Genomic DNA, 19,603 nt, shown 5'->3' on the forward strand with positions numbered 1-19,603 from the left:
TGGCTATCGTGGCCATTGCTGCTATAAACATCGGGGTGCAGGTGTCCCGGCGTTTCATTGCATTTGTATCTTTGGGGTAAATCCCCAACAGTGCAATTGCTGGGTCGTAGGGCATGTATATTTTTAACTGTTTGAGGAACCTCCACACAGTTTTCCAGAGTGGCTGCACCAGTTCACATTCCCACCAACAGTGTAAGAGGGTTCCCTTTTCTCCGCATCCTCTCCATCATTTGTTGTTTCCTGCCTTGTTAATTTTCCCCATTCTCACTGGTGTGAGGTGGTATCTCATTGTAGTTTTGATTTGTATTTCCCTGATGGCAAGTGATGCAGAACATTTTCTCATATGCATGTTGGCCATGTCTATGTCTTCCTCTGTGAGATTTCTGTTCATGTCTTTTGCCCATTTCATGATTGGATTGTTTGTTTCTTTGGTGTTGAGTTTAATAAGTTCTTTATAGATCTTGGAAACTAGCCCTTTATCTGATATGTCATTTGCAAATATCTTCTCCCATTCTGTAGGTTGTCTTTGAGTTTTGTTGACTGTATCCTTTGCTGTGCAAAAGCTTCTTATCTTGATGAAGTCCCAATAGTTCATTTTTGCTTTTGTTTCTTTTGTCTTCGTGGATGTATCTTGCAAGAAGTTACTATGGCCGAGTTCAAAAAGGGTGTTGCCTGTGTTCTTCTCTAGGATTTTGATGGAATCTTGTCTCACATTTAGATCTTTCATCCATTTTGAGTTTATCTTTGAGTATGGTGAAAGAGAGTGGTCTAGTTTCATTCTTCTGCATGTGGATGTCCAATTTTCCCAGCACCATTTATTGAAGAGACTGTCTTTCTTCCAATGGATAGTCTTTCCTCCTTTATCGAATATTAGTTGCCCATAAAGTTCAGGGTCCACTTCTGGATTCTCTATTCTGTTCCACTGATCTATGTGTCTGTTTTTGTGCCAGTACCACACTGTCTTGATGACCACAGCTTTGTAGTACAACCTGAAATCTGGCATTGTGATGCCCCCAGATATGGTTTTCTTTTTTAAAATTCCCCTGGCTATTCGGGGTCTTTTCTGATTCCACACAAATCTTAAAATAATTTGTTCTAACTCTCTGAAGAAAGTCCATGGTATTTTGATAGGGATTGCTTGCAGTTGGTTTGAATCAGGATCGAAACAAGGTTCACATACTGCATCTGGTTGATATGTCTTTTTAAAGTTGATAACATTTGCCTTTTCCCATTTTCCCCTAGGCCATGTATTTATTTAATATGATAGATTACTTGAATATCGATTTTCCTATTTTATTTTATTTTTTTTTTTTAATTTTTTATTTATTTATGATAGTCACAGAGAGAGAGAGAGAGAGAGAGAGAGAGAGAGAGGCAGAGACACAGGCAGAGAGAGAAGCAGGCTCCATGCACCGGGAGCCTGACATGGGATTCGATCCGGGGTCTCCAGGATCGCGCCCTGGGCCAAAGGCAGGCGCCAAACCGCTGCGCCACCCAGGGATCCCTCGATTTTCCTATTTTATTAATTTGACTGATTGACTCCTTGAGTCATTCAGCATGTTTCTCTGTCCCTTGCATTTCTTTTATACTGATAAGGCTAGAAGCTAGCTTAGATTCAAGCTAAGGGGTTTTTTGGAGGTGAGAGGAGGGGATAAGTAAAAATACTTCATAGGTGGTGCTATGTGTTTCCTACTAGGTCATCCAGAGGCACATAATATCCTGTCATTGCACTTCTGGTGATGCAAGATCGATCTGTAGATTCAACTGACATCACTCTGATTCATCCTTTATGAAGTTCCCCATCTATTAAGGACTGGATCCATTATTTCATTTGGGGTTGCCAAAAGATGACATCTTTTAATCTTATTGTTCCTTCTGCATTCATTAGGTAATTTGTCTATAAAGATGTTTCCTTCATAAACTCTTAGGTTACTATATAGAGTTTGTATAAGACAGGAAGGATACAAACTTAATTCTCTCCCTTTATTATCAGTTTTCAGAATAATGAATTGGTGCTGGTAAACTAATGAAGGTAACTTATGAAGTTTTTTTTTTCTTTATGTAACTTTAGGTATTTGTGGGCCCAACCTACGGATCTTCACATAGTTGATGTTTTGACCCATTGTAATCATTATTATTTTTTTAAGATTTTATTTTATTCATGAGAGACACACAGAGAGGCAGAGACATAGACAGAGGAGAAGCAGGCTCCCCATGGGGAGCCTGATGGGGGACTTGATCCCTGAGATAACGACCTGAGCTGAAGGCAGGTGTTCAACCACTGAGCCACCCAGGTGCCCTAATCATTATTCTTTTGGATGCTCTGGCCTGTCTTTGGCCTGTGGGAGCCCCTTTATAGTTGGCTTCAGAGTCCTTAATAGCCTCTTTACTTTCTGGTGTGACAAGATGTCTCAGGCAGGCTCATCTTGCATATTTTCTGCTCCAGACTTGCAGACAGCCATTTCTCCAGCAGGTGGAATCTGGCATTTTTATTTTTTTTTTAATTTTTTTTTTAATTTTTATTTATTTATGATAGGCACACAGTGAGAGAGAGAGAGAGGCAGAGACACAGGTAGAGGGAGAAGCAGGCTCCATGCACCGGGAGCCTGACGTGGGATTTGATCCTGGGTCTCTAGGATCGCGCCCTGGGCCAAAGGCAGGCACTAAACCACTGCGCCACCCAGGGATCCCCCACTGCGCCACCCAGGGATCCCGGAATCTGGCATTTTTAAATTTAAAAAACTTCCCAGGAGATCCCAGTGTCCAGGAGGCCCACTTTCTGTAGGATACAGGGTATTCCTGATTGTGTGGTATCCACCTAGCTCCCTGTCTCATCTCCTGCCCTGCTCTTTCAAATATGCTGAACTCTTTGTTATTTCTCATACAAAATGTTTTCTTCTGATCTGGGGCTTTATGAATGCTGATTCCTTTGCCCTGAATGGCCCTCCACTGCCGGCCCTTCTGACTCAGTGCAAACCTTGTGCTTTCTGTGATACCTTCTTCACTCAGTCTGGCAGCTGACTTAGATCCTATCATCCATTTATTGCAGCAGTCAAAACATATCATTAAACTTTTAATAGTTGGCTTCCTTCCTTGGGGCTGCAAACACATCTGGCACATACATAGCAGGCACTGAGCTTTTCCCATTGTTGTGGCTGTGTTCCAAGCCTACTAACCTTGGTCTCATCTGTTTCTGCTCTGGCCTCTGGTTAATTCATTTCACCAGACATTTCACAGAGCTAAATAACTAGAGAATACTTACTGAGCACCTACTATGCCAAATGTGCTTTATATACTTGATTTTATTACTCTCAACCAGTGAGGTAGGGATTATTCTCCTTTTACAGAGGAGCAAGAGGAAGCTCGGTGAGGTGGCTGAAGGTCCCATAGCTAGGGAGTGGCTGGGCTGGGATTTCCATAGTGGATTGGATGCCCAAAACCTAAGATTTTCCCTTCACATCATTGTCCATCAAAGTGTGGTCAATGATCCATCCACATCAGAAGCCCCTGGGGAGCTCATTAAAATGCATGCTCCTGGATTCCACCCCAGACCTACTGACTCAGAATTCCAGGAAGATGGGGATGAAAAAACTGAATTTCCAGTAAGCTTCCTTGGGATGAGCTGAAAAAATTATTATTTTCTCAATAGGTGAAACACACAGTGAAAACATTCAAAAGGTTCAAAGGGTATAAGTGAAAGGCAAACACCCCAACTCCATCCCACTGTTGCCCAGTTCACAGAGGTAATCACTCTTTCTTGACTCAAACTGAAGTTTGAGGACCATCTTTGTTTTTACGTGATATACCAAGATAGGGAGGTCTCTGCACTCCTGAGCTCACACAAAACTGCAGGTAAGACCACCATTCACCGGCAGGTGCCCCAGGAAGGGATCCCAGTCACCAGCAAAGATGGCAAGGAAGTTCTGTTTGGGAAGCGCCTGCATTACTTGTTTCTAGGACTTTCCAGTCTGCTCGGCTCAGCTATCACTGTAGGAGGCTGGTCCCTGCACAGGCAGTCTTGTCACAAGCAAAGATCAGGAAAGAACAGTGGGCAAAGCGAGGATAAGACAGGTTAGGATGAACAGAGAGGAGCCTGGGCAGAGGTCTAGAGATGGAAGGGTCTGGGTGGGAGGCCCAAAGCCAACATTTCCACTTGTATTTCCCATTATTTGTGGTAACCATCGACTTTTCCCTTTAGGAGAGTCTTTAAAATATCTAACCTTTTTGGGATAACAGACTCCTTCGGGAATCTCATGAAAACCAGGGACCTCCTCCCTAGAAAAACGCAGAGACATAAAATTCTGCAGATGCAGAAGCTTCATGGACTGCCAGCCAGGATCCCCCAGGTATATCCAGGAGGTCCAGGAAGTCTGCTTTTAGATGTTCCTTGTTATATTTAAAACGCTCAGTTTACAAAAACTCTTTCTATATTCATTTAGAGCCTAAACTATGTCGCCACTTGCAGCAAAATGTGCCGGCGCATGAACTAGATAGAGGCCAGCAGCTCAGGAGGCGGCCTGGGTCCCAGCGCAGGGTAAGGACCTAGGCGGGGTAAGGACCCATAGACAGGTAATGAGTCCCAGGGGGGCAGGGGGCGTCCTCCTCAGCTCAGCGTCATCCGGTTGGGCCCCGGTGCTTCGGGCGCGTCTCGTGGTCTCTGAGCGCGGCTGAGGGCTCCCCCACACCCCACTCTCCTGGGTTTCGGGGGAGCGAGCCTACCCGGGCCGGCGGGGGGCGGGGGGCGGGGGCCGGGGGGGCGCAGCGCGGGGCTCGGCAGGCAGAGCTGCGCCGGGAGGCGGCGGGCTCCGCATTCATCATTGTTCCCCCGGCGCCTGGCACGGGTTGGGGCGCAGGCAGCGAGGGTGGCCTGAAGCTCGGCGTCCCCTCCGCGTCGCCCGCCCGCGAGGCGCCGGCGCCACAGGTGTTTCCAGGGCGCTTCCAAGGGCCAGCCCTGAGCCGGGCGCTGGCGACGCGAGCGGGGGGACGCGGCCCCAAGCGGGGAGGACAGCAGCCGGCGGGCGCTGGCGGCTCGGGGCGCCCGGGGCCGCGAGGGGAGCTGCGCGCCAGGGGAGCTGCGCGCGCCCGTGACGGCGCCCCCGGCCCCGCCCCCGGCCGCCGCCCCCCGCCGCCGCCGCCGCCGCCGCCGCCGCCGCCGCCGCCCCCGCCCCCGCCCCCGCCCCGCGACTCGGCCGCGCTCCGGGCGGCGGGCTCTATGGGGAAAGCGGCCGCTCTGTGCCGAGGCGGCGGCTGTGGCGGCCGCTCCCGCGGACTCTCGTCGCTGTTCACGGTTGTCCCCTGCCTGTCCTGCCACACGGCGGCGCCGAGCATGAGCGCTTCCACGGCCGGCCCGGGGCCGGAGCCCAAGCCCCAGCCCCCGCCGCTGCCGAAGCCCGAGCGGCAGCCGGTGTCAGAACAGGTGTCGGAGCCGGTTCCCGAGCCGGTGCCAAGGTCGGAGCCTGTGTCCGAGAAGACGTCTGAGCCAAGGCCGGAGTTCAGACAGGGAGCCGAACTGCTGCTGGGATTGGGGCGGGGGTCAGGGGGCCGGCAAGAGTTGGGCTCCAGGGCAGGGGCTGGGCCCTACTCCGAGGCCTCGTCGGAGCAGCTGCCGGCGCCGGGGCCAGGGGTGGGCAGCGCGCCCTGGGCCAGACCCGAGCCGGGGGCGCTGCCAGCGTCTAAGCCCCTGCCCCTTCTGCGACCCAGTCAGGTGAAGGCGTCCCTTGGGGTTCCGATGTCAGGGACTGGCACCACCGCCACTGCGCCTAAGGTCTTACTGCCTCTGGACAGCTTCAAGGGCTGGCTGCTCAAATGGACCAACTACCTGAAAGGCTACCAGCGCCGTTGGTTTGTGCTCAGCAATGGCCTGCTGTCTTACTACAGGTACGGACAAGCCAAACCGGGGCATCTGAGGTTGGGAGGCTGGTGATGCTGCAGTGATGGTGACGGCGTGTCTGCGGCTGGAGGACACTGCCACTAGCCTACGGGTGTTTGGGACATGGACCAGCAGGAGAAGTAATATCTCTGACCAGCCTCCCAGGGTTGGGGGCCTTGAACTGGGACAGGGGAACCCCCTGTGGACAGGACCTCTGACAAGCTTGGGCTAAAGGAGTGAGTTGGGAGGTGGAGTGAGAGCGTGACCTGGGGCCTCAGGGCCGCTCTGCTCTTCATAGCGCTGGAGTCTTGGGCAGCCAACCAGTGTCAGTTCCCCTAAGTCTTTGATTCTGGTTCAGGAGCTAAGATCATTGTGTTAGGGATTTAGGGGGACAATCACCTTGTCCAGTCTTTGGGACCCACTCTGGGAAGGAGTGCTTGTTTTCCTCTCCCCCAAGTTGGTCACTTAGTTTATTTCCCACTTTTCCTTACACCCCTGGTTGCCAGGCCTTGGGATGGGCACAGCAGACTTACAGATGTATCAGATACAGCCTGTTTTTTAAGGGCCCATCTTAGCATTGTGTGGCGAACCAGAATCTTCCTGCTGTCACTTTATTGCAGAAGCAGCAGATTCAAAATTGAAGTCCAGTGGTAAGATAGCTAACACTGCCCCATGAAAGGGAGAAAGGTACTGAAGTCTTCTCTCCCCCTCTTTGTTTTTTAAAAAAAGATTTATTTATTTGAGAGGGAGAGCACAGAGGGAGAGAAAGGGAGAGGGAGAAGCAGACTCCCCACTGAGTAGGGAGCTCCATGTGCGGTTCAATGTGGAGCTCGATCCCAGGACCCCAGGATCATAACCTGAGCCAAAGGCAAAACGTTTAACTGACCAAGCCACCCAGGCACCCCAGACTTCTTTCCTTTCTTACTGACTGTTGCCTTGGTATGTTTCCTGGGGATGGTTGGTTTCAACTTTGAGATCTCTGGTCACTCTATGCCATTGGTTCTCATACCTGAGCTGGTATTAGAATTCCCTGATGGGCTTGTTGAAACACAAAATACTTGCCTCTCTACTGAGTTTCTGACGCAGAGGGTCTAGGAGGACCTGAGCTTTGGCATTTCTCCCAGTTCCCAGATGCTGCTGCTCCACACCACGGTCTGAGAAGGAGTGCTCCATTGTCATGGTAAACAGGAGGGCCCTGCCTTGATGTTTGGTAAAACTCAGGTCTCCTTGGTCACTTCACTCAGCCAGGCAGTATCCCTTCAGGTCACTCACTGTATAGTTTATATGATCCTTCCTAGCGTTTTTGGAACACAGCATCTGGAGAATGGTCGAGTCTATGATGCCCCTGAGAATTTGGCAGCTCCGCTGAATTCAAGTGATGGTTTCCACTACAAAATGGGGATCACTGTCAATTCCTGGCAGGGAAGAAAATTGACAAGTATTTCTCAAGTGCCTTTCTCAGGTGATATCCTGGTGCCCCTCACCCCACTCAGCTGCGCCCTCCAGATCCCACAGAACAAGGCATTCTTAAGAGTCAGGCGACCAAACAAGAAATGATTCTTTTCCAAACAGTGTTTTTATTCCGCTTATCCTTCTCTGTCAGGTGTGTAAACATTTCACCAAGACATGCAGTGATAGGGGTCATCGGTGATTTGCTATGAAATATGTCACTGTTGGCTATGAACCACACACTCTGTTTTATGTTACATTCATTTCATCCTCACAGCCACACTGTGACATGAGTTCCAGGATTGTCCTCTTGGACCAATGAGGTGTTCTGAGGTTTGACGGGAGGATGTAGTTTGTCAGAAGTCACTGGCCCCATAGACCACAGAGAGAGATTCTGACCTGGGCCTGTTGTACTCCATGGTCTGTGCCTGTCCCAGATGTGTGTCCTAATGCCTGAGTTAGTGTTGTTGGGTTATCCGTATTTACCAGGTATTTACTACTAACCTGGAGAGGCCAAGGTAATGTTTATGAGTATAGGGTCCCACAGTTCTAGTAGAAATAAAACCTGATCTCATGCAGTTTTGTTTTATTCTACTCAAAAGATCAAAGATGCCCTATTTTCTTTTCTTTAAAATAACTGGGTGTAGACAGTTGGCATTTCTAGGTTGTCTTAAATGTGCAGAGCCTCTGGCCAACCAAAAAAATTCTTACTGCTTGCTGATAAAGGTTGTAGGGACAGATACTAATTTATGGGAAGGACGAAGTGGGAACAAGTTTCATGTGGGTATGCTTGCACAGTTCATCTCTGTAGTTTTGTTTTTGGTCATTTCTAGAATCCAAAGTGGACAAAATTTGTTGCTTGACTTGTCTGGGTGGAATGAATGATTCCTGACATTAGTACAGCCCTGTGCTGTCATTTAGTCCCATGTGAGTCTTTCCATGAATACGGCCTCATTCCCGTTTTAGAGGAAAGGAAACTGAGACCAAACGAACAAACTTCAGTGGCTCACCCAGAGGTGCCTCACTTGTGGGTGGCACCCAAATGCCAGTGGAGGTAGGTAAGTCTCCAAGTGCAGAAAAGGCCCTTCTGACGTAGAGCCCAAATGGCCACTTCTTCCTTGCACTCCTGTTCTGCCTCCTGGAAAAGCCTTTGGTCTGCCCCTCCTTGTGCTTCTCAGCACTTCAGATGTTTGACACAGCTCTCCTGTCCCTGCCTCTGATCTGAATGGTCATCCTGCCTACTGGGGTCAAGGACAGAGCACCCTCCAGGCCTGTCGCTCATAGTTCTGACAGCAGCAGGGTGGGTTATCCAGGCTCTGTCTGTGCCCAGTGCTGTACATATATACCCTCCTTGGAACCCAGCTCCCACTGATTCTCCAAGTGTGTGTGGCTAGAAGAGAGGCATGACTCAAGTGCTTGTGAGCTAAAGACAGAGTGAGAGAATTTTTATTCATGATCTTTCTCCCTTAGGGGCCATGTAGAGCCAGATTTAACCTATTGGGGTGATGCGCCTGGTGGAGAAAGAATCAGAGCTGTTTCTCTTGCAAGCTTCCCTTTTGGAAAGACCACTCTAATTTTATTATGATTTAAAGATACTATTTATTTATTCATGAGAGACTCACAGAGAGAGGCAGAGACATGGGAAAGGGAGAAGCAGGTTCCCTGCGAGGAGCCTGATGTGGGACTCCATCCCAGACCCCGGGATCACTTCCTGAGTCAAAGGCAGACACTCAACCACTGAGCCACCCAGGTATCTCTTTTTATTATTATTTTAAAACTAAGTGAGGCCTGGTGTTCAGAGCAATATCATCAGAGAAAATGTGGGCACATATTTTTTGTGCTCCCTCTCCTAGCTCATCCTGCCCTGCTCAAGGGTAACCACCATCCCAAATTTGGGTTACTATCCTCTTTCTTTCCTTTTTATTCAGTTTTATCTCATCTATATGCAGCTTAAAAAGCCCCATATTTTTCATTTCAACCATTTTTAACTTTATAGAAAAGAGTATTGTACAATATATGATTTGGGGGGACTGATTCTGATTGCTTTATAGCAGTCTGGAATGTGAGTGTACCTCTTTTTATTTTTGCATTCTCCTCTTGATGAGTGACCATGACAGTTCTTGTACACATGCAGGAGCTTCTCTTGGGTGAAATTGCTGGGCTCTAGGCATGTGACTGTTCACCTTACATAATGCCAAACTATTTTCCAAAGGGTTGTACCAGTTTATACTCCCACCGACAGCTAATAGATTTTGCGAATCTGCATCCTTTGCAACACTTGGTATGATCAGCATTGATTTTACCAATCGAATGGGTATACTATGGCATCTCATAGTATAGACCTGAATTTCTATCCCCATTATTTTTATCTTAATATAAAATCAGTGGAGGTTTGGATTAGAATTTCTCTGTTAACTATGGCTTTCTCAGGTACTTCTGCCCTGGATTTTGCTTCAGGAGCTCATTTGATCACTGAAGCTTATTCTAAAAGAGAAAGTACCTAGTGTCAATAGCTGGGCTTGGTAACAGTCCTATTGTCAGGATTAAAAAATGGCCTTTGTAAATATTCACATATAGAAACAATTTCCAGGAAGTTTTTTTTCTTTTCTTTTTTTTTTTTTTTAAGATTTTATAATATTTATTTGACAGCGAGAGAGAGCACAAGTGGGGGGACTGGCAGACAGACTGCCAGCACAGCAGGGAGCTGGACTGAAGGACTCAATCCCACGTACCCCGGGATCATGACCTGCACCAAAGGCAGATGCTTAACTGACTGAGCCACCCAGGTGCCTCTTTTTTTACTTCTTTCCAACAAGGTGCAAGGAATCTAAATAAATACAGGAGGTGAGGTTCTTATTCCATTGCTGACATGCTTCATCACATGTCTGTTTGAAGACAAAGAGAATATAGTTTGTGCCTGCTTTTTTTTTCTTTTGGTTGTTAGTTCCCATTTTAAAAATCTTATCCCCAGTTCTCATCTCATAGAGAACATGTCATGACGTGAAATTAAGGAAAAATTCCTAAATGATGTGAAATTTTCAAAGACATCGCTTTAGCAAGTCCTTAAGGCAAGAGTGTCTCATGCGTGAGCTTTCTCAGCATTGATGACAAAATTGATTTGGTTAAGCAAAATTCTGTTTTGTTTATACCAGTTGCCTATTTGGTGACACTATAAATGACGTTTGTTTCCCAGGAAGGGAGTTCAAACAGAAGCATTTGTTTTCATTTATTTGTTGTTCAGACTGATCTGCATGGGGAGGCATGGCTAAACCAGTTAGCAAGGAAGGCCCCAAAGAAATTAGCCTGGGTCTGTAAGAAAGAAGGCTTCGGTCAAGTAAGAGTACATTTTTTTTTAAAGATCTTATTTATTTATTCATGAGCCACACACACACACACACACAGAGAGAGAGAGAGAGAGAGAGAGAGAGAGAGAGAGGCAGAGACAGGCAGAGGGAGAAGCAGGCTCCATGCAGGGAGCCTGATGTAGGACTCGATCCTGGGTCTCCAGGATCAGGCCCTGGACTGAAGGCTGCAGTAAACCACTGAGCCACCCGGGCTGCCCAAGAGTACATTTTGAAAGTCCCCTGGTTGAGGGAGACCACTGAACATTTGGTGAGCCGGCCCCCTTTGGGGTGGTGCTAGATCAGGTCAGAGAAAATGGCGCACCCAGACATCTTAGACTCCAGGATGGATTTTGTACTCATTCTTCCCATGCGACCATCTCTCAAAGACAAACTCTCATGGAGACTGGGTGCCAGGAAATAGTAGTGTTCTCAAACGTCACTCTAGGTAATACTTGAGGGACAGAGATGGGAAAAACTCTCCAGTTGCCAAGTGTCCGTTAGAGTGCACGTCTGCAGGTTAAGCCACTGGGGTCTTTACCCTAGAAGATGGGCCTTATCATATTGGATTCAGCTTTAATTTAAAATATCATTTGTGGGGCGCCTGGGTGGCTCAGTCAGTTAAGTGTCTGCCTTCAGCTCAGGTCGTGATCCTAGGGTCCTGGGATGGAGCCCCGAGTTGGCTCTCCGCTCAGCAGGGAGCCTGCTTTTCCCTCTCCCTCTGCTGCTGCTCCCCCTGCTTGTGCACACACACTCTCTCTCTGTTACATTAATGAATAAAATCTAAAAAATATATATCATTCAGTGTTTCATACCTTAAGACTATTAGAAGGCTGAAAGGGAATGCACAGGTTGACAACGTGTCCACATTTGTTTGAAGTGTATTTTCTTAACATTTAGCAGAAGGGTGTGGCAAACAGGTCATGGATGGACTGGCAGCATATTTTGGCGGAACACGGTACACACCAGTGTTCTTAGCAAAGTCTGGTGACACAAATTATAATTTTCCCCACCGAGCCTGCTCCTCCTGCTAACTTTTCTCTTTCTATGAATAGCTGAAAACTTCTGAGTCATGCTTGCTGCCTCCTCCTTCTCTATTCCAACATCAGATGGAATTGCGAGCCCTGCCTGTCTTTCTCCTCTAGTCCCTCCTCTCCATTCCCAGTGCCACGTTGGGTTTCAGGTCTGCCTTCTGCTTCACTGGCATCCCAGCTTCCGACTTGTGCCCCGGACAGCGTATCCCCACCGTGGTGCTAGCTCCCCACCCAGTCGCCCTAGAGTTGACTTGTCTTCTCCAGGATTCTTTTTCAACAGTTCCATCCTTTATGTTCATACATATCCGCTTTGGTTTTCTCCTATCTGAAATACCCACAGTGGCCCCTGACTGACCCAAAGACCGTGTCTTCTCTGGGAACCATATACACAGGGTGCCTGTGTGGGCATCTCTGCAGCAGCTTTGTGCCAAAGGAACACCATGGCCAAGTTCGGCAGCTTCTTTGTATTCTGCACGGAGCCTAGGAGGTGCTTTGCCACTGATATGTTCTCAGTAGCTTGGCTAATCTGAATGGAAGAGTGAGTGAATGAATGAGAATTGCTTGCAATTTTATGAGATTTCAGAAAGCCAAGTATGTTAGTGCCAAACTTGGATTTTTCTTAATTTGTTTTCAGTTTAAAAAACTTGTTTGCTGGAATGAGATTGGGATGATAAGTGGGAGATTGTGGCTTAAGCCTGGAGTGCAGAAAAGCTGCAGTTATGAAATGCAGATTATCTGGATATATTATGTTGACAGATTTGACTGTGTTGAAATAGGCTCTCCGGTGAAATAGTAGCCTCTCTCTGTGGTCCTCATTTGTATTTCCATAGGGTTGCAAGTGTTTATACATGTGGTCTGTATATACCTAGGATGACTTGTCACTTTGTAAAGTGTAGAGGTGGTTGAAGGAATGGGGAACAAAGGTAAAGCTATTAAAAGGGCTTTTCTCAATCTTATAGCTCCCTCAAATAGTTTTACATGTACTGGAAGGTTTGCTCTGTCTGCACTCCATGTGTAAGACCCTGTGGGAAGCTGGCCATTGATCAGAGGCAAGGCCTTCATCCTAAAATGTTAGATCCAATTGAATAACAGCTCCTCACATCTGTGGGGTTGGGTGCAGGTGTCAGAACAATGTCCAGTTCATGCTTTCAGTGAGGAGTACAGGACAGAAGTGTTGTTCTGTTATACGGAACAAGTGGGAGTTCAGGATGGTAGTATGGATAGCTCATGGACTCCACCCACCTCATATGGTGGAGACCTCTGACTATGGTCCTTTTGGGATCTCCAAAACTAGCCCTCCAGGTTCCTTAAGGAGCCAAGAGGACTCTTAGGACTCGGCATCCCTTTGTGTTCACAGCTGTGCTTTATTACAGTGAAAAGGGGCAAAACACCATCAGCAAAAGGAAAACAGGTACGGGGTAAAGTCTGGGAAAACCACGTGCAAGCTTCTGAGGGTCCTTTCCCAGTCACAGGACACGCTCAGTTCCTCCAGCAATGAGTTGTGACAATATATGTGAAATGTTGCCAGCCAGAGAAGCTCATTAGAGACTCAGTGGCCATGTTTTTAATGGGGGCCGGCTACGTGTTCACTGTCTGCCTGGTGCATACCCAAAGTCCAGACTGCCAGGATTAAAGCAGGTATTCAGCATAGACCATAATTTTGTGCAAGTAGTTTAGGCACAGTGAGCCACCTCTAGCAATTAGTGAATGAGGCCCCCACCCCCCAAATCCAGACTCCCAGATGACAGCCAAGGGCAAATCTTTCAAAGGATAAGTGGTCTTAGGCCAACTATGTCATTTCTATTCTGCATTGCTCTGACCTCTTTCCTCCTTGCAGACTTAAGTAATGTCAGGCAGGGTTAAGGGCCAACACTCACTTTGGTTTAGGGAGGAGGAGTGCTTACATTTGGCGTTGAGTGGCAGAGTGGCTTCTTATTACCTATCAGAGAAGACACATGCCAGTCTTGCAGGGCATCAACATGGCCTGCTGCTCTGTATGCTTGACGGCCTTCTCTGTTGAGAAGAGAAGTGTGGTTCATGTTGTTCCTTTATAGTTTCATAGACACTTTCATAATCTAGACCTTTCCTGAAACCCTTTGGTGACTTGACTTTGCATATGTTCTTCCTTCCTTTACAAGTACTTTTGTGTCTCTGATAGAATGTCTGGTCTGAGTTCTTCAGCTGCTGCTGACCCTTGTGACTTCTTCAGGGAGGGTCTATTAATTCAAGACTGGGGCCTGATGAGCAGTCTGGAACATTTGTGACAGTAAACATATACTAGCTTTGGTTGTATCATTTACTGAGGGCCAAAAATCTATAAGGCAGTGTGGGAGATGGACATGCATACCATCATAAAACAGTGGTGTGGAGAAGGAGGGAGGAAATCCGTACCCATCCTGGCCATTTGGTAAAAGGCCAGCAGGTTCAGACACAGTGCATTGGGGGAGCTCCCTGGGAGCTGGGTGTTCAAGACTGCAGCTCCTGTAGTCTTCTGGGATATAGTTGGCAAATTATATCAGCAAAGACAGATATGTCTGTGAAAAGAATGTGGGGTTCCTTAACCAAGATCAACGTCTGCTTATCCTGGGAGAGAGAAATACACTCCACTGTAAACTGACATACAGAGAGTAGGAGATGGTAAGAAACACTCTGAACAAATTGAAATTGGCAGCTTTGATGTGTGGTGAATCACACATACCAGGTGCTGCCACACAGAAATGTGGCTTTAGGAGGCTCCTTTCATAATCAGACACATGAAGCAAACTGTCAGTGAGTTTCAGAGTCATGCTGGGTGCTGTATATTTTTTTCTTTTACATGGGACTCTTTCCTGCGTCTGTTTCTATTTTTAGGAGTTCTGATCACTAAGCTTCACTCCTCTTGACACCTTAGCACATGCTCAGCCACAGCTCCATGCATTGAAGGCTGATTTAACAATCTTGACTCACACCATTTGATCTGCATTGCTGGGCTATTTGCCTAAACCAAGAAGAGGGCATATGGTGTTGCTGAGCTTGCACAGGACACTGCCAGAACGTGTTGTCCTTTGAAGCTGCAGTAGGTACTCTCTTCCTGAAATACAGTGTGTGGCTTTCCTGGGCACACCACTCACTGCCATTCCAAGTTGGGTGCCTCCCTCTCTCCCTCTCCCTTGATCCCTGGGCCTTGATCCATCTTCTATCTAACTTGCCTTATTCCCCTTCTGCAACCAACATGCTGTTCAGTCTCTCCTTCAGATCTCTGCACTGGACATCCTTTCAGCAAGGAGATCCCCTCTTCATTGCTATAGACATCCTAGCTGACAATCTTAATTCCAAGTCATCTCAAGATGAACCTGCCTGGATTCCCCTGCAGTCAGCTGGGCTAGCAGAACCATCCTTCCTCTGATGTCCTTTGGTGTATTATGTCATTTGGCCATATACCCCTATTAGCAGGATGTTGTTTTATTTCCCTCCATTAGATTAAAAACTGGCTCCTCCCCTCCAGAGCCTGAGGCTGCATCTTCTTGACATAGTGTCCCCTGGGGTGCTGGGCAGTCACTTCTGCTTAGTAGATTCTCAAATTTCAGTGAAGACTTTTTTTTTTTTTATAGAAAGCACTTTGTAATTTTAATCTTTTTATATGTTATAAAGACCCAATATTAAGTTTAGACTATTACAGTAGCCCAGGGGGAGTCACTGTTTGCCAGGAGAATAGAGTGACCATGGAAGCTACTATACAATGCTCATATTTTCAGCTCCTTTTCTGAGGCTTAGCATGAGCCAAAGAGATGTGACAGTATTGAGAACTCATTGTACTCATTTGTATTTAATATGAATAGATAGTAGTAACCCCCGTGTACCCCTTACCCAGTATCAACAATTATTAACTTTCCAGCCAATCTTATTTCATCTCAGTCCTCCACCTGCCAATACTATTTCAAAGTGAATCCCAAATATCACATTTCACCTCTAAATGTTTCAGTATGTAGCTCTAAAGATTAAGGATTTTTAAAAACATATCTATAATACCATTGTTATACTAAAATTAATAATTCCTTATTATCAACAAATATCCAGTGTTCACAATTTCAATTGTCTGAAATGTCCTAAAATTTTTTTTGATACATTTGTTTGCATCAGGACCCAAGTAAAGTCTCCCCACAGAATTTCTCACAGTCTGGGTTTTGCTGATTGTTTTTCTTGGTGTAGGTTAACATGTTCCTCTGGCTTCTGCAATTCTTCAACTTGGCAGATGGATCTAGAAACTTGATCAAATGGTAATGTGTTCTTCCATCAGGAGCTCATAATGTCTGGTGGCTTTTTGGTTTGTGATGTTAGCTGCTGGTGATCATCAGTCTTCAATGAGTGTAATTCTATCACTCCTTCCTTATTTATTAGTAGGAATACCTCTAGAGAGAAACTTCCCATCTTCTACTACTCTGGTTACTCAGGGGTATAGTTCACACAGGAAAGGCAGAACAAATTCTTGATTCTTTCCCTTTAATCACAAGCTCTCAAAATCATGAACTGGTTCTTATCTTCAAATGGTGACAAATCCATGTTGTTTGTTTTCTCAAAAACACTATAATCTCATGGACACAAACATGTTTCCTGTGTTTGCCTATGTTCAGCCCACTGTTGTATTGCCCTTAATGATGCTCATACTGTCCTGCCTTGTCTTTGCCCTCCCAAACCTGGAGCTAGTTAAGCTCCGATTTCATTCTTTTGCATGTAGACATTCAGTTTTTCCAGCACCACTTGTGGAAGAGACTGTCTTTTCCCTACTGAGTGGTCTTGGTACCCTGGCACTATATATGTAGAGATGAAAGATTTGAAAAACATCTATACTGATTGGATAGGACACCATGCCATTTTCAGGGTCCACCTGCAGCTCTGTCATCTGGGACTGTGGGAGGTTAATCTGAGAAGACAGACCTCTTAAGTTCACTTCCATGCACATCTCTAGATTTCTGCAGCTGGCTAGTAAGCCCTCCACTTACTAGTGTAAAAAGAATGATTGTGATAGCCTAAGAGAAGGTGGGTAGGAATTAAAAGCAGACAGGTTGCTGACAAAGATTGCTGACATTTTGGCACAAGAGACTCCTTTTTCTTTTTCTTTTTTAAGATTTTATTTTTTTATTCATGAGAGATACAGAAAGAGACAGAGAGACAGAGGCAGAGACACAGGCAGAGGGAGAAGCAGGCTCCATGCAGGGAGCCCGATGTGGGACTCGATCTCAGGTCTCCAGGATCAGGCCCTGGGCCAAAGGTGGCGCTAAACCGCTGAGCCACCCGGCTCCCCAAGAGACTTCTTTTTCATCTTCCCCTCATCCCAAACACATACAGCCACTGCTTATCCTCAGGACCAGCTTCATCTCTGCCTTTCCAGGATAATCTTTGGTTTCTTCCTCTACTGTCACACCCCAGGGACAATGGGCTCTGTGTACATCCTAAGAGGGGAGGAGGTAGATGAGAGTTAGAACTGGGCCCTCAGCTCACTTGTGCTCCTGGATAAGGCAGCCCCCAAATAAATCACCCCAAAAACTCAGAATTTAAAGCAAGGGTGGTTTATTCTTGCTTGCATGTCTGCAGATGACTAGAGCAGCTCTGCCTCCAGCAGTGACACCTGGGAGGCTCCTCTGCCTTGAACGAGTACAGTAACAGAATCAGTCTTCTCCCTATGATGGTAGAAGTACAGGGAGCGAGCAGGAAAGGAAGCACCCCAGTTCAAGCCTGCACACCTTCACTCTGGTCCATATTCCATTGGTTGAATCAAGGCACATGGCCTTATCCAATATTGGTGGGGCGAGAGGGTACCCATTGCCTACTATGGTGGGTGATCCTGCAAAGTCCTATGATGAAGGGTGTGGACATGTAATTGTAATTCAGGGAGGACATTAGGGATTGGGAAAAATGTTTCAGTCTTTACCAGCTTCTAACCTTCCTTCCAATAATCACACTCTTCATCTGTAAAGCAAGGGGGGTAGACTGGGTGGTCTGTGGAGTTCCTTTTAGCCCCAACCTCCTGGGAATTTGATGAGGAAACAATTGGAGGAAGTCAGGGGAGAGATGAGATATCAAAGATGATCTCTGCCTGGTGCTGGGCTTGGCACAGAAATGTCTATTGACTTAGTGGCATGGAGATCAGACTCCAGGCAGCCGCAAAGCTGGTGCTGACCTAGTAGAGAAAGAATGGGTGAAGCTTTTGCTGAGCCACAGATGGGCTAATGGTGTGTTTCCTGTTCCCAGTTTTGGGAGACTTGCAAGCAGACTCGGGGCGGGGCGGGGTGGTGGTGGTGGTGGAGAACACTGTCTTTTGCTGCATTGCTCACATGCCTGACAAGAAAGACACCTTCCTTGAATTTTCCATTTTTAGAAAATGAAATTATTTTGCCAGTTGCAGGCACAGAAGTAATTTTCTTCTTCTGAGCCCCGCAGTTCTCCTAAGTTTGAATTTATTTTGCCTGCCAGTTTACTGAGTCATTGCCTTCTGGAGATGGGATTAGGGCATTCCTAGCCACTAAGCAAATTCCCGTAGTGCCTTTTGTCTCCCTTGCATTTACCTGAGTGCCTCGCAACATGCCCTGCCTTTGCAGCCTTCTAGACATTAATGGTTTCGGGCTGCAGGCTTCCTGCCTCTTTTCTCCTGTCAGCCCTGGTTTGTACTTGGTGACAATATGTCATTCATGGGCATGTGCAGCTCTTTGAGGGTGGGACCAGTAGCTCAAGTGTTGTCTGTTTCCTCCCAGAACAAATCAGTTTTCAGTAACTGTTAGCCAGATATACACTGTACAAGCATGTCATCGGAGCCTAGGAAGCTGGTGAGCAAGATTTTCCAGGTCCTTGGGTAAGTTGCATAGTGTAGAAAAATCTCTGGTAGAAAGGAACTTAAAAGTTGTCCAATCCAACCATCTCTCTGTCTGTTGACTTCTTCCTATGACATCTTTGCCCCATTAGCACCAGCCTCTGAGCAAATCTCTCCAGTGACAGAGAGCAACCTGTATCTCCCAAGACAAGCTGGTATTCCTTGAATAATTCTGGCTATTATAAACTTCTTCCTCTGTTGAGCTGAGATGGATTTCCAGGCAACATCTGTCTTCACTGGGTTGTATCTCTGTCCCACACAGCCATACTCTTCATCCTCACTGGCTGGCTTAGCATCCCTGTGTATTTTCTCTTGCTCTGTAACAAATCATCCTGAAATTCAGTGGCTTAAAACAATAATAAACATTATCTCACAGTTTCTGTGGGGCCAGAATTCATGTGTGCGTGGTTAGTTGGGATGATTCTGGCTTGGGATATCTCATGAAGGCTGCACTCACTTGAAGGCTTGACTGGGGCTACAGGCTCCATTCTCAAGGTGACTCACTTATGTGCTTAGCAAAGCACTTGTTGGCTGTTGATAGGAGTTCTCGGGGCCTCTCTTTGTAGACCTCTCCAAAGGGCTGCTTGAGTATCCTCACAACATACAAAAAGCTGGCTTTTTCCAGAGAGTGATCTGAGCGAGCAAGCAGAGAACACAGTGGTTGGGTTGTTCTTGTTTGTTTGTTGTTTTGTTTTATTTTTTAAAATCTTTTTGACTTTTTTTGACTCTGTCATTTCCACAGTATCCTGTTGGTTATATAATTAGCCCTGCCAGTGTGGGGGAAAGTCTCTAAATCTCTGTGGCCCCCACTTTTATCATCTATAAGCAGCCATACTTGGCTGTTTGAAACAAACCATGAGGAAGTACTTGGTAAACACTTTCATCACTAAAAGGGATGTTTTGAATGTAAGGATTTTGCTAGTAGTAAATGCTTAACTGTTGAAAACCTACCATTTAAGCTCACACTTCTGTCTATCATGTACAGTCAAGGAAACCAGGGATGGATTTGCCAGAGGATGAAGAAGACATCTTTGAAGGCTCTTTTGGGTATAGCCAGGCTGTAGTC

The 19,603-nt window shown here is 46.6% G+C and overlaps 1 protein-coding gene across 7 annotated transcripts in view; it reads left to right on the forward strand.

Moving 5' to 3' along the window:
* Positions 1-19,603, forward strand: part of OSBP2 (oxysterol binding protein 2) — a 212,183-nt gene that overhangs the window by 30,395 nt on the left and 162,185 nt on the right. For 2 of the 7 annotated variants that reach the window (XM_038575652.1, XM_038575653.1), the window contains exon 1: positions 5,181-5,877. The exons of 4 other annotated variants lie outside the window; for them this stretch is intronic. In XM_038575652.1, the coding sequence (XP_038431580.1) occupies positions 5,213-5,877 (665 nt within the window). In that variant the 5' untranslated portion in view covers positions 5,181-5,212. Of the gene's footprint in view, positions 1-4,451; positions 4,535-5,180; positions 5,878-19,603 lie in introns of those variants that run through there. One more of the 7 variants, XM_038575655.1, reaches the window with a different exon arrangement.

Source organism: Canis lupus, chromosome 26 (genome assembly GCF_011100685.1).
Source record: "Canis lupus familiaris isolate Mischka breed German Shepherd chromosome 26, alternate assembly UU_Cfam_GSD_1.0, whole genome shotgun sequence".
NCBI classification, from domain to species: domain Eukaryota; kingdom Metazoa; phylum Chordata; class Mammalia; order Carnivora; family Canidae; genus Canis; species Canis lupus.